The sequence below is a fragment of the Lynx canadensis genome, chromosome A1 (assembly GCF_007474595.2).
Source record: "Lynx canadensis isolate LIC74 chromosome A1, mLynCan4.pri.v2, whole genome shotgun sequence".
Taxonomy (NCBI): domain Eukaryota; kingdom Metazoa; phylum Chordata; class Mammalia; order Carnivora; family Felidae; genus Lynx; species Lynx canadensis.
Genome location: NC_044303.2, coordinates 108,599,478 through 108,613,797, shown reverse-complemented (window position 1 = coordinate 108,613,797; position 14,320 = coordinate 108,599,478). Strand labels below are relative to the sequence as shown.

At 38.5% G+C, this 14,320-nt stretch overlaps 1 protein-coding gene across 5 annotated transcripts in view; it reads left to right on the top strand.

Moving 5' to 3' along the window:
• RAPGEF6 (Rap guanine nucleotide exchange factor 6) overlaps window positions 1–14,320 on the top strand; it is a 191,207-nt gene that overhangs the window by 5,408 nt on the left and 171,479 nt on the right. For all 5 annotated transcript variants that reach the window (XM_030317510.2, XM_030317528.2, XM_030317504.2 and 2 more), the window contains exon 2: window positions 14,097–14,167. In XM_030317510.2, the coding sequence (XP_030173370.1) occupies window positions 14,097–14,167 (71 nt within the window). The remainder of the gene's footprint in view (window positions 1–14,096; window positions 14,168–14,320) is intronic.

Here is a 14,320-nt window from a genome sequence, read left to right as displayed (position 1 = left end):
CCCCTGCTAATCTTCTCTGTATCCAACTGGCCTTTAAACCTTGTTAATTTTATGTCCTGAATATCTACTTTCTTTTCCCCTGCTCTGTTACCCTAGTTCAGGCCCTCATTTAATTTTACCTCTGAGTATTTTGAGTCATTTTTTTATTATATCACTGCTATAGTGTTCTTTTTTTTTTTTTAAGTGTTTATTTTTAGAGAGAGAGCATATCCATGAGCAGGGGAGGGGCAGAGGGAGAGGGAAAGAGAATCCCAAGCAGGCTCTGTCTGCTCTGTCACCATTGAAGCTCCATCCCACGACCCACGAGACCATGACCTAGGTTGAAATCAATAGTAGGATGCTCAACTGATTGAGCCACCCAGGTGACTGTACAATATTCTTTTTAATACTTACATCTAATCATGTTTCAGTCTTGCTTAGAATTACCATGCTTAGGTAAATTAGCAATATAAGTTATCCACATTATTTTGAGGCATTATTAATGTTTATGTCAATAACAGGTTAAAGAGGGACTGTCTGAGATAAGCTGAGTTGTGTGGTTATATCAACTAGGTAATAACTAATTTATCCTTTTCTTTAATAAATATGTCAGACACAATACTAAAAGCCAAGGTTGTAGAAAGAAATTGGATATAGTCCCTGTTTTTCAATGACTTAAGAGACAGTCAGGAAAACATCAGTAAAATGTTAAGGTTATTAGTGACAAAGGTATGGATAGGATACTTTGGATTGCAAGTGGGAGAGGAAAAGCTTTGAGGAGCAGTTAATTGAATCTTAAACACTGTGAATAGCTGTCTGTATGATATCCAGAAGGGAGGTCTTTCCAGGCAGAGAGGAACAACAGCAAAGGCAAAGTATATGGGTAGAATAAGAACCCTCTCTGTTAGCATGCATTCCTCATTGGGGTGATATCATCCCCAAAGGGACAAAAATTATTTCTTAGGGGCATAGTGAAAAAAATCTTACTGTGGCTTGTAGCATTCTAAAACTAAGTTCTCCCTGACAGAATTTCATTCCTTAATATTTGATTTGGAGTGGGGGCAGCGTTTAGGAAAAATGCCTAAAAATGTGCTTTGGAAAGGATGTGATAATGAATAAAGGTTGCAAAACATCACATATTGGTTGTGGGGTGTGGTACATGGTGCTGGATGTTAAATGTTGAAGCTGGATATACTAGCTGGGTTGGATCATTTTAGGGATTTGAACTTGATTTTATGAATAAAGGAGAAACATTGGAGGGTTTAGAGCCTGAAGATAAGCTTTACAAAGATTACTCTGGGCATTGTAGAAGATGTATTGGGGAGGAAGTACGGTGCTATAACAAAGGCAGGAAGGCTTATAGGTAGGGTGAACATGCAACATTTTGTCCAAAACAGCCTACTTTTCTGAATGAAAGATAAGACCTTCAATGATTTTACCAGGATAACAGGGAAACCAGGAGCTCGGGTCCTGGTTATAGGAAACAAATGAAGTAGTTCAAGTGTGAGATAAGGTAGTAGCATATGGGATAATGAGATAGTGAGGAGGTAGAATTGGCCCAAAGTGTTAACTGGCTTTTTTTTTTTTTTTTCGAAGTTTGAAATTGACTATAATACACATACGGGAAAGTCCATATACTGTAAGTATATTGCCAGCTTAATTTTTACATATATATTTAGGTATCACTGAAATCAAAGTATAGAATATTACCACCACTTCAGAAACTGCCCCTTTGCCCCTTCCAATCAATGCCCTTTCCAAGAGGAAAGCACTGTTGTCACATCTTTTACCATAAATTTGTTCTGCCTGTTTTCCAGCAACCAAGAGGACTATGAAGCTACCTTGTATTTTTGTGTTTTATCTCTGGACTGAACTTTGTACCTCCTCTCTTGGTGATTTCTTTGATCTACACCTGTCTCTCCTTTGTATCTTAACTCATCTTTTGGCTACCCTTTTGAATTGTCTGCCTCACACTGTTCAGACCTACTTTTGAGACAGGTGTTTCTCAGCCCCAGAAGTTGCATTTGAAGGCCAAAATACACCCTGCCCTTAGGTTCCTCTCAAGCCTTTCTAATAGCACCAGGTTAAGTCTGGCAAAACCTTCCTGTCTTCTTGTTGGGAACAGGTTTTGGCTGGGTGCAAGAGCAAAGCAGAAGTTTAGATCATTTCTAGATTCTTGATTTGGGTAACTGCATGTTTAAGAGTGCATTATTGGGGCACTTGGGTGGCTCAGTCAGGTGTGTGTCCGACTTTGGCCCAGGTCATGATCTCACACTTGTGAATTCAAGTCCCACGTTGAGCTCTGTGGTCACAGCTCACAGCCTGGAGCCTGCTTCGGATTCTGTGTCTCCCTCTCTCTCTGCCCCTCCCCTGCTCACGCTCTTTCTGTCTCAAAAATAAGTAAACATTTTAAAAAAATTTTAAAAAAGAGTGCATCATTAAGGGGAAGAATTAGGGTAGGAGGAGATTCAATTTTGGAAGGGGTTTGAGACTCTGTGCAAGGGATGCAGAATAGGGATGCTCATTAAGAATTTTGAGCTTAAGATCAAACCAGGCTGTGGATCTGAGTTGATATGAGAGTCTACAGCATGTTGATTATAGGTGAAGTCATAAGATTGGTAGGAATGACCAGGATGAAAAGCAGAATGAGAGTAGGACAGCCCCTTTGGGTGCTCTCCTGTTAAAGGGATGGGACAAGGAAAAGAAAACTGCAAAAGAGGGAAAAGAAGTTGTTAAAGAGGTAGGAGGAGAACAGAAGAGTGCTGCTACAGGAGGGCGTTAAACAGACAGAAATCAAAGCCTTATCAGTAATTTCACATACTGTAGAGAGTTCAAGAAAAGTGAGGACTGATAAATTCTTTGGATTTTGTCTATCAGAATGGTTTCACTGGATTGATGAATAAGGATCCTGGAAATAAGTCCCAAGAAAGTGAAGGCAGCAAGTACCATTTGTGATATGTATAAACAGATAAAGTCCTCCATGATCTTTTACCTGGCACTCTAGCCTTATCATCCCCCACCCCAAACATAGGCCTTTTAACTACTTACAAATATCTTAACACTGTACTTCTCAACTTAGGCTATGTGTATTTCTCAATTTAGGTAATTTTTTTTGAATGTGTATGCCCACCCTTTTTTTCTTGAATTAGAACCTTGTGGAATGGAGTGTTAAGCATTAGTACTTACAGAGAGCTTCTTTTTTTTTTTTTTTTTTTAATTTTTTTTTTCAACGTTTATTTATTTTTGGGACAGAGAGAGACAGAGCATGAACGGGGGAGGGGCAGAGAGAGGGAGACACAGAATTGGAAACAGGCTCCAGGCTCTGAGCCATCAGCCCAGAGCCTGACGCGGGGCTCGAACTCACGGACTGCGAGATCGTGACCTGGCTGAAGTCGGACGCTTAACTGACTGTGCCACCCAGGCGCCCCACAGAGAGCTTCTTAAGTAGTTGTGATATATAGATAGCAGTGAGAAGCATTGTTCATTGTGTCACATTCTCCTGTCTCTTTGCTTTACACAAGAGGGGAAAGTATGGTGCAGTATTTATAGCCCTGGAATTTTGGATTTGGACAAGCCTTATGTCAAGTGTGGGTTCCAGCACTGAGACTTTGAGTGACCCTGGGCAAGTTACCTAACTTTTTTAAGACTGAATATCATTTTGGGGTTTTTGTGTGGACTAAATGAGATAATATATGTAAAGTATTTAGCAACGTGCCTGTGATCAACATTCAATAAATGGTAGCCATACGTACTAGCTTGCCATTTCCTTAGTGGAAAGCCATCCGATGGCTTGGCAAATTCAGTTTGCTCACTTTTCCACTCCTCAGTGTTCCCAGGATATTTGACGCCTTCCTCCACCACAGTAATTACTTTGTTATGATTACTTGCATGTTTGTCTCTCTGGCTGGTCTGTAAGCTCCTTGAAAATAAGATATCTTTATGTTCCAGTGCCTAGTATGCAATACTTGGTACATAGTAGGTTTCCAGATATTTTTTAAATGACTTTAAAAAGAAAAGCAATGTGAGGCACCTGGGTGGCTCAGTTGGTTAAGCATTTGACTCTTGCTTTCGGCCCAGGTCATGATCTCACAGTTTGTGAGATGGAGCTGGCATTGGGCTTTGTGCTAACAGCACAGAACCTGCTTGGGATTCTTTCTTCCTCTCTCTCTTCCCCTCCCCTGCTCCTGTGTGTGCTCTATCTCAAAGTAAATAAACTTACAAAAAAAGGAATGTGAAAAATACTTACTGTTCCCCTATTCTTCTAGTGGTGGTTTCTTTTGGTCTAATATTTGAAGTGCTGGGATTAAAAGACTGATGAAGTTTGGCCAAAATGGCAAACATTTGCTATTAATATCCTCTAATTAAAACATGAGTAAAGTACAGTTGCCATGAAGAGACTGTTTTACCTTGGAATTCATCATAAGTAGTACAGATAGAAACTCCTTTTTTGTTTAGTTTTAAAACACACACACACACACACACACACGAACAAAAAACACATGTGCAGGAAATTTCGGAGAAATACAGATAAATACCAGTTTTAATTTCTCATAGAGTTTCAACCAGATGACTTTAAAACTTTCCTGGGCAAAAATTTCATGCTTAGCTAGATGCTGATATAATTGCCTTTTTACAATCAAAAAAAGGCTTAAAAAAACAAACAAAACACAAATTTTTATTAGAAAAGCCAAAGAGGGAGCTAGGAATGTAAGAAGATAAAATTTAGTATTCTTGTAGTTATTTATCCATTTCAGAATTTAGAATAGTGGTCTTTAAATGTAGACTTGTAGAGGTTTTTCCTGAATTGGCAAAAGTGCGCCATTGTACTTGGAGTCATTTTTGAGTGAGTCACTGTGCACATCCCTGAGGGTGGCAGAACAAAGATTCTTTTGTGCTTTTCTACAGCAGATGCACATTCAGAGGGTTTTTTGGAAGTAAAAGAATTTATTTATGCTTGTGGGGTCCTTTGGCCTTCATTTGTAAATTCAACTGGATAGAAAAGGAATAGAGATCTGGATGGGGCCTTTATTAGACAACATCTCTTCTGGGCACCTCATTTTACATGTATTGGAGATTCCCACCTAGAGAAAAAACTGTAGCCAATGAGGAGTTGAGACACCCTAAGATTTTGTTTCGGAGAGACTGAGGAGCTTCCCCAAGAGAATTCTGCAGAAAGGAGGAGCATCCAGGCATGATGAGCTTGACTGTGTGACAAAGTCCTGTTCTTTGGAAGGGATGGAGTGACTGAGCTCTGTAACATTGTAGTCATTATTTGATTTAACCTTGGACCAGCCTATTTAAACTGAGATATTGCTGTAAATAAGAAGTGAACGAGCCACTTTATTAAGAACATGAGATTCTGGACGCCTGAGCAGCCCCTATTTGATGTTTTTCCACTCTCCACTACTTTGCCATAAACTAAAGCTTTGGCAGCTGGAGGGCTTTAGGCTTTGTTACGTGGCAGAGATAGTGGGGTTCACTGGACAGGACACTTAGTACAAAACTAAAGTAGTATCACTGCCAGCAAGTATTTGTGAATGTATATATAGCACTCTTAGAAATACTTTAGCCGGTGAGGTCAAGAGCTAGTGAAATGAGTTGCATACTGATCCAGGAACTAAGCTTCTGAGAGGTAAAATGTCTTGCTCAAGGTCACATGATTCATTGGTGACTTCCTCAGTTCAGTAGCACCCCACTTCTCAGAACAGTGAAGTTTAGGCCATATTTTAAGCTTTGAACTTTTGTTTATCATCTGCATAGATGTCTCATATTTTCCTGAATAAATTGTTACTGTTTTATCTTGCCTGTGATGTATGCAGTATTTTAAGGTGCTGTGTCAGTTCAGTGGAGGATATCAATGTAATGGAAGTTCAGAATTCTCAAGTTTTATGTAGAATGAAAACAGGTGTGTTTGATGTCTGTATTGGTGATTTTTTACACCATTCTGTTTGATAACTTATATTTTTGTTTTCAAAAGGTACTAGTGTATTCAGTTGTGGCTTTTTTTAAAAGTTTGTTTTTTTGAGAGAGAGAAAGAGAGACAAAAAGTGTGAGTGGGGGAGGGGCAGAGAGAGAGGGAGACACAGAATCCAACGTTTATTTATTTTTTGGGACAGAGAGAGACAGAGCATGAACGGGGGAGGGGCAGAGAGAGAGGGAGACACAGAATTGGAAACAGGCTCCAGGCTCTGAGCCATCAGCCCAGAGCCCGACGCGGGGTTCGAACTCACGGACCGCGAGATCGTGACCTGGCTGAAGTCGGACGCTGAGACACAGAATCCAAAGCAGGCTCCAGGCTCTGAGCTGTCAGCACAGAGCCCAATGCAGGGCTCGAACTCACAAACTATGAGATCATTGCCTGAGCTGAAGATGGATGGTTAACTGACTCAGCCACCCGGGTGCCCCCAATTTTGGCTTTTTAAGAGCATTCAACTAATAATAAAAGGCTTTATCACAGATTTTTTTTTTTTCTTTTACACAAAAGAGTTGTGTAACAGGTACCATCTGGAGTTTGGAGTATTTATGCCTTAATACCTGCCTTAAATGACTGAGGCAGAGTTGAATACATAATTTTTAAGGAGGAGTGCCTAGTGGATATTTGTGTGGTAAATATTTTTTAAGTACTATTTTTAAATGCCAGGGGTCAAAGATTAAAGTTCTTTCATTAGGGGAAGAGATAGGCAAATACACAGACAATTAAAATACCCTGTTAACTACTGTACAGCTGTAAAAGGAGGCACTCAGGAGTTTACAGGAGGACTCTGGGAGGGAGAAGTAAAGGGTTGGCAGGTGTCATTCTTGTTGTCTTAGAAAAGGGAATGCTGCCTTGAGCATAGATGAGAATATGTAAATGTTAGATGAAGAAGGGACAGTTTGTGTTTCCTGAACAGAGAACTGCATTTGTCAAGGCCACAAGATGATCTTAACACAAAGGTGCAAGTTGCCTGGGCACACAAGTAGTAACAGAGATGAGCCTGGAGGCATGGCCAGGGTCCAGATCTGGTGAAGAACTGCTTTCTCTTTGTTAAGGAGTTTCTGTATGCTTTTTAGAAAGTTAACTCTGGCAGGACCATGAAGAATGGATTACAGGCAGTCAGACTTAGATGCAAGAAGGCTGTTTTCTGTTACCCAGTGAGAAATAATAAATTTCAAAATTGCTCCAGGTGGGATCGTGAACAGAGATACTTATGAAATAGAATTGATAGATTTCTGGCCAGAGCGACTAAAGAAGAGAGCATCATGTAAATCAGGGAACCTAGGAAGAAGACCCAGCCAGGAATATAAACAGTGAGTTTAGCTTTGCATTTATTACACTTGAGATGCTGATGGATCTCCCAGGTGAAAGGGTTCATTATGTTCTAGAATGTGTAGTTTCTAAGTTTTACTAGAGAGCTCTGGGCTAGAAATACAAATATTGGCGTCATTGGTATATATATGGTAGTTACAACTATGGATGTGGAGGGTAGAGAGTCTCTAGTGAAGAAAGGGTGGTTGTCACAGTGATGGAAACATTTATAAACATTTAACGGAATAGGAAAAGAAGGCAAAGCCTGTGATGGAGACTCAGGAGCCTCTGGAGCAGAAAGGCAATAATAGCAATAAGAATGGCTAAGATTTATATGCTGGGGTACTTATTGGATGCCTGTTACTGTTAAAAAAAACAACACACACACACCTTTATACACCTTTAATCCTTCCAAAACCACTCTGAAACAACATGCTGTCCACATTTTACATATGGGAAGATGGAATCACAGAAAAATTTGTCTTAAGGCACACAGCTAGGAGACTACAGAGTCAGGATTCAAATCTGGGATTTCTAATTTCACATTCTGTGTTTGTAATTGTTACTAAATGTTTTCCATTAGGACAAGAACCCACAGAAGACCATATGATAGAAGGGATGGGAGGAAAAGAGTTTAGGAGGGAGGAGTGAATGAATGATGAATATGTCAGCAAATTCTGTAAAACAAATGTGTATAGAGATAAGGATTGAAAAGTGCATGTGAAACTTGGAATTAGCATATCTTGGATAATTGTGTAATATATAGTGGGATCAAAAAAGTGAACTTTAGCCTAAAGTTTGAATTTAGAAGTAATTAGATACTTGATCTTTTGATGCATTATCATTTCAGAGATTAATTATTGGAGTTCTAATGTTTAAGCATATCATTTGGGATTTTCAGGTCTAAAAATTAAAATTTCAGGCTATAATTTTTTAATGTTAAAGTTTTTATTAATAAAACTTAATGTTCAAGTAATTAGTTTATAATGTATTTTAATCTAAAAATAAAATTACCAGTCTGCTATAGCAAATGTATACCCAAATACATAGTAAGACTAAATTCTAATAAACTGGTGGAATGAGATAAGCTTTTCCAGAGAACATTCTTGGGAGCAGTGTGTCATGGACACTGGTCAAAATATGGTGATGATTGGGGATGCACAGGAAAAGATAATAAAAAAAAAAAAGAATGTAGATAATTAAATAAGACTTGACATTTAAGGAAAGCTAGAAATGTCTGTCACCCTGTGAATAAGCAGGACATAGTTGTATGTTGCCCACCCCCATCTTTGTTTTTTGAGAATTTCAAAACTATAGAAACATGGGAAGAGTAGTATCTTCCCTATTTTTAGTATCCTTTATTACATACTCTTCATTCAGAGTGATAATTTGCCATATTTATCTTCCCTCCATCTCTCTAGCATAAATTTTATTTTGCTAAGCCATTTGAAAGTAAATTGGGGCTTGAACTCACAACCCTGAGACTAAGTCATATGCTCTTCTGACTGAGCCAGCCAGGTGCCCCATGATGTTCTTCAAATATTGTCACATCAGAAGACAAATTATCAGTTCTTTCTATTATGGCAGATGCTAATTGGATTACCTGTATTTCTTTGTTGCAAAGGTACAGTGCTGCAAGTTACAAGTGATCTTTGAGGTGATATTTTGAGAATGTATGGATATATTGTTTTTTGCCAGTATTTGACAAATACTTTAGCATTCATTGATGATCTTTGCCTAAATAACTACTACTTTGCTGTTACAAAGTGATAATTTTCTAATTGTATATTTCTCCCACAGTTATTAGCTGGCATTCTGTGTAGAACTTTCCCCACCTTCCCCTGGCCTCCCCCTTTAAAAAACAATCACTCTGATTTCAGGGATTATTTTTGTGTTTTTAATATTGTCATTATTCCCTTTGATTATTAGATTACCCCACATTTAGCCAGTGGGAGCCCTTTCAAGGTCTGCTACTATGTCCTTTTGACGTGACCCCATTGGTCTGTAAGTAATTTCTTAACTCTCTGGCACAAAAAGATGTTCGAGGCTTGTACTTTCCTTGCTTCAGTACTGAAATCAGTCACTTACCCAAGAAACCCTGGTTCTTATGTTAGAAAATGGTGTTTAGATAGCAGGGACTGGGCTCAAGATGTGGTAAGTGTGTGTAGCTCTTTATTGCCGTTTTGTAGAATATATTTATACCTTTGTGGGTGAGAAAACCAGTGAGATAGAGTTCTATGTTTAATGCATGGTCTTGTTAACTTGACACTATTGTCAGAAACATTCAAAATAGCTTTAATAGTCTGCTGACTGTAATTTAGTGTTTGTTTTATAAATTTATGATCCAAACCTTTATATAAATGCATAGTACTAACATTTATTAACTGTTTACCATGTCATCATCTCTGTGCTACACATGTAACATTTTATATTCAGAGAGAGTTAATCATTCCTATTGTACAGATAATAAAGGTTATGTGATTACTGATAGAGGCGTAATTTGAATCCAAGGCTGTCTCCACGTTCCCAGGTTTTTAACCACACTGTCTTCAGCCTAACATTGATTTGTAGAGGATTCTTCACCATAAGTTTTTATTATATAGACCTGTAGCTGCAGAACATATGTATCTTGAAATTGAATCTGTACTGTCCTTAGGATCCACCCTGAGAGATTTTTCATTGTTAAAATTCCAGGGATGGACTTGCTTTCCAAGTAACAAAGATAATGAGTAAAATATCTTGGTTAGTGAGTGTTTTAGATAATTGATGTTGTATTGAAAGTAGTGTGTGACGAATTAAGCATATCATAGATAAGAAATTTGTTATTTGTAGAGTTGAAGAAACAAAAAGCCTTCCAGTTTGAGTTTTCTGAGTTTTGTTTGGGTTTCTAAGCATGTGTAGAATGGCCGTCAGCGGAATTGAAAGGTGGGATTATTCTAGGAGCAGCCCACTGGTTGGCACAAAATTGAGGAAGGCACGACCTCTTAATTTTAAGTGTATATATAAAAGGGTCATTAATTCCTCATACAGAGCTGCAAATAGGAATTAATATATTATTTAAAAATGATATTTAAAACCAGTAGAATGTACCTACAATGAATGCATTAGGTATGGATTGTTTGAAGAGTGTAAAAAGATTGCTGCCTTCTTGTATGATGGCAGTGTTACCACCCACCTCAGTTTGCTCATGTTCATTCACATAACTGGCTTGGAGAGTATGGTTGATCTGTTTTCCGAAATACTGAGTCATCACTACTGCCTCATCATTTTTTGCCCAAGTGGAACCCATTATTTTATTACCTAATCCAGAGCTGATATTTGTTCTTCTCATAGCCTTGGTTAATTTCTGCAGTATGTTATTTTAGTTACAGAACAGGTGGCACATTCTGGTGTTGCTGATCTGGAATGTCATGACTTCCCTCTTTCAGACTCAGTAGAGCAGCTTTCAAGTACTGTAGATTAATTCCTCCTTGAATCTAGCATTTAAATTTTTTACTACCAAGAAATATCTGTGAGACTTTTTAGCCCGTCTCTGTCAAGTTTGTTTGTTTCTACTTTCTCTGTCAGCTTTTATTGATCTTCAGCACACCACGCCTAGTAATAATACCTCAAGCCTGTCTCAGAGGTAATTGGTACCAAAACTATGCAAGAAACCAGAGCATGTGGCTGGTTCAGTCGTTAAGAGCATGACAGGATGATCAGTACTCAAGACGCAAAGGACACCTTCTATAGGTTTCCAGAACATAATTTATTTCTGTGTAACAGTCTTGTGTTCTGCAAACTCTAGCCACTTTGTTGTCCCTAGACTGCCAGCTCCTTCTCCACAACTAAAGATACCAGCAGACGGTAAGGTATCATCATTATATGAATCATTTCGTTTGTCCTCTGTCAGATGTTAAAGTCTTTTGTTTCCTGATGTCTTACCTCATGAAAAATGTATATCATATATTCATTTTGATCTTTAGTTCTTTACAATGGAAGATAAGTCCAATTCCCCCTTAGTCTATGTTGACCTAAAGTTGAAGTCCCAACAGTTGGTCAGTAGGAGATGTCCTGAAATGCCCCTGATCGCTGCACACCTAAAAGTGGTAGGCCTTTGCCTCCTCATAGAATTTATTGCCCACTTTCTGGAGTATTAACATGTTATAAGGACTCCAGGGTACCAGCCTCCTCATGGTTATTCTCTTGTTCATTCTGTCCATTCAGCAAGATCACATCTCTGTAATGGGTCAGAAGGTCTAGATGTTTTCAGACTGTATTATGGTAGAGAATTAGAGAGTTAAAATAGTCCTAAGGAAAAACCGTAAGTTAATGTTGTCCCACATGAATGCAAAGTGTTTCTGATGATTTTTTGTTATTTATTGATTGATTGATTGATTATTATTTTTTAATGTTTATTTATTTTTGGGAGAGAAAGAGAGTGTGAGCCGGGGAGGGGCAGAGAGAGAGGGAGACACAGAATCTGAAGCAGGCTCCAGGCTGTGAGCTGTCAGCACAGAGCCCGACACGGGGCTCAAACCCACGAACCATGAGATCATGACCTGAGCTGAAGTCAGACACTTAACCGACTGAACCACCCAGTTTTTGTAATTTAAATGGGCACCCCAAGTTTTTGTAATTTAAATGGAAAAGAATATAGTGACCAAATCAATACCCAAGGCTTAATAAGTTCTAACAACTATGTTATGTTGAGAATATTGGTTGGCATTTGGTTAAGTCTCTGGCAGTATCCAGTCATTTTTTAAATATACATCTTTTTTGTGAAGATGATAATATGAGATAGACCCCCACCCCAAATACTTTAAGTCTTTACTGATGGCACTAGTCTTTGCTGTCCTTTGCCTCTCTGGAAGCAATATTGTCATTTATTTACTATCTTGTTCTGGAGAATGGGCAATTTCAGAGGTTTCCTGTTGGCTTTTTGCACTGTGACTGCTTATACCACATAGGTCCTGGACCCATTGTGGGGATTATTCTAACTAACAAGTACATGCATTTTAATCATAAACACACATAGTGAAGAGAGACTATTAGATGGGTCTGTAGGCTCAGTGAGTTCACTATGGGCCAGACTTTTGCCGGAATGCTATTTATTACCTCAGTTCAGAACGTTCTGGCTGGGAGGTTGGTTCTTTTGCTTCACAGAACTGCCACCTGGGATCTTTCTCTTAGTTGCATTCATTTAGTAGCTACACTGTTTCAAGACCTTGCTTACATATCTGATGCCTTGGTGCTCTTCCATGTGGCCTTTGTTTATCCATGAGGTTAGTGGGCTTCCTCACAACACTGGTGGTCTTAGGACACTTGAATCTTAGAAGTTACACATCCTTACTTCTTTTGATGAGAACAAATCACAGGGCCAACCAGGTCCGCGGGGAAGGCATGTAAGATTACAATTTTTGATGGGGGGTGGGGGCAAGGAGTGATAAGGTCCTATTGCAAAACAGCCTATAGGATAAGAAATACCATTGTAGCCATCTTTGGAAATACAGTTTACCATATCACTACTCTGTCTGCTGTCTTCATGAATTTTATAGACCTTCCTCATCTGTTAGGGTTTTTCCTTTGAACTTATCCTTTATATATACATAAAAATCTAATTCACTCCCATTTTCTCAAGGATTTACAGACGTGTGGTCATTGACTCCATCATGGTTAATTGCTGCTTGTAATTTTTGGAATCAAAGATTATTGCTGTTTTACTTAGTGGCTCCATGTTTTCTTAGTAATCCATTAAAATAGAAGTTGTCTGAGGTCTGTGTTTGGGAGCAGTCTGTCCTGGTATAAAGTCATTGTTCTTAGGAGAAAATAAGGAGGTACGTTTTATATAAGAAAATTTAAGGTTGTTTATAATCACTGTGCACCAAAATTCTGCATAAGTGGTAAAGTACACCATTCTGTCAGGACTTTGGACTGCTCCCACATTCTCCCTTTAATCTGTCTCTCTTCTTAGCTGAGGTTATACTATATTATCCTCAGACTTTCAATAGCTAGTTATCTGAGGGCTAGAGAGAGGTGCCCTTCCTTGTTCACAGAGTGAGCAGTAGGGTTGTCCCACTGGACTATTTATTGTTTGTTTATTTGTTGATTAATAATCACTTTGAGCCTCTTTAGAAAGAGATTTTTTTAGAAAGTCATATTTAGTAAGAATGTTGACAAACTGGGTCATGTCTACAGGAGGTCAGCCAGGGTACTTTTAAAGATTTGGAATCTGCAGGGGCGCCTGGGTGGCTCAGTGAGTTGAGTGCTTGACTCTTGATTTTGACTCAGGTCTTGATCCCAGGGTGGTGGAATCGGGCCCTGTGTCGGACTCTGCATTGAGTATGGAGCCTGCTTGAGATTCTCTCTCTCTTTCCCTCTGTCCCTCTCCCCTGCTTGCTCTCTCTCTGCCTAAAATTAAAAAAAAAAAAAAAAAAAAAAAAATCTGGAATCTGCCAATACTGAAACTGCATTATCTGGAGAAAATAATAATTACAATACTTCAGATGATACAATAGTTCCTTTTGAATAGTTGGATGTCATTGAGCAAGAAGGGTTACATCTGTTTAGAAATGAAATAGACTTTCATATGAAATAATGAGTTTTTGATTTCTGGCATTGTGTGAGTACAGGCTGTCTGTCCTACTGAAGGGGGTGGGAGGTTCCTGTATGAGTAGAGGTAACTCTTCTCTTATCTTTTCAGATTTATTTTAATTCAGATTTTATTAGTCTTCCTATAGTTAACGGTTCTGTCATAAATGGTTGCTTAAAATCACAATTGTGGGGTGTTAAGATATCTTGAAAGATATATTTGAAAAATAATCTAATTTTTTTTTTTTTTTCTGTTCACCAGGATTTAAATACTATTTATTCTTATCTTCATGGAATGGAAATACTATCAAATCTCAGGGAACATCAGCTTAGGTAAGTGCGATGCTGTGTTTTAAAAGTTTGTGCTATGGAGTTATTCAGATGAGTTTGGATAGATCATTGTAGGGGCCACATGATTTGGGGGCTTTTTTAGGATAAGCATAGAAATTTCTGCTTTCTCATCACAGTTTTTCTTAACTATGGAAC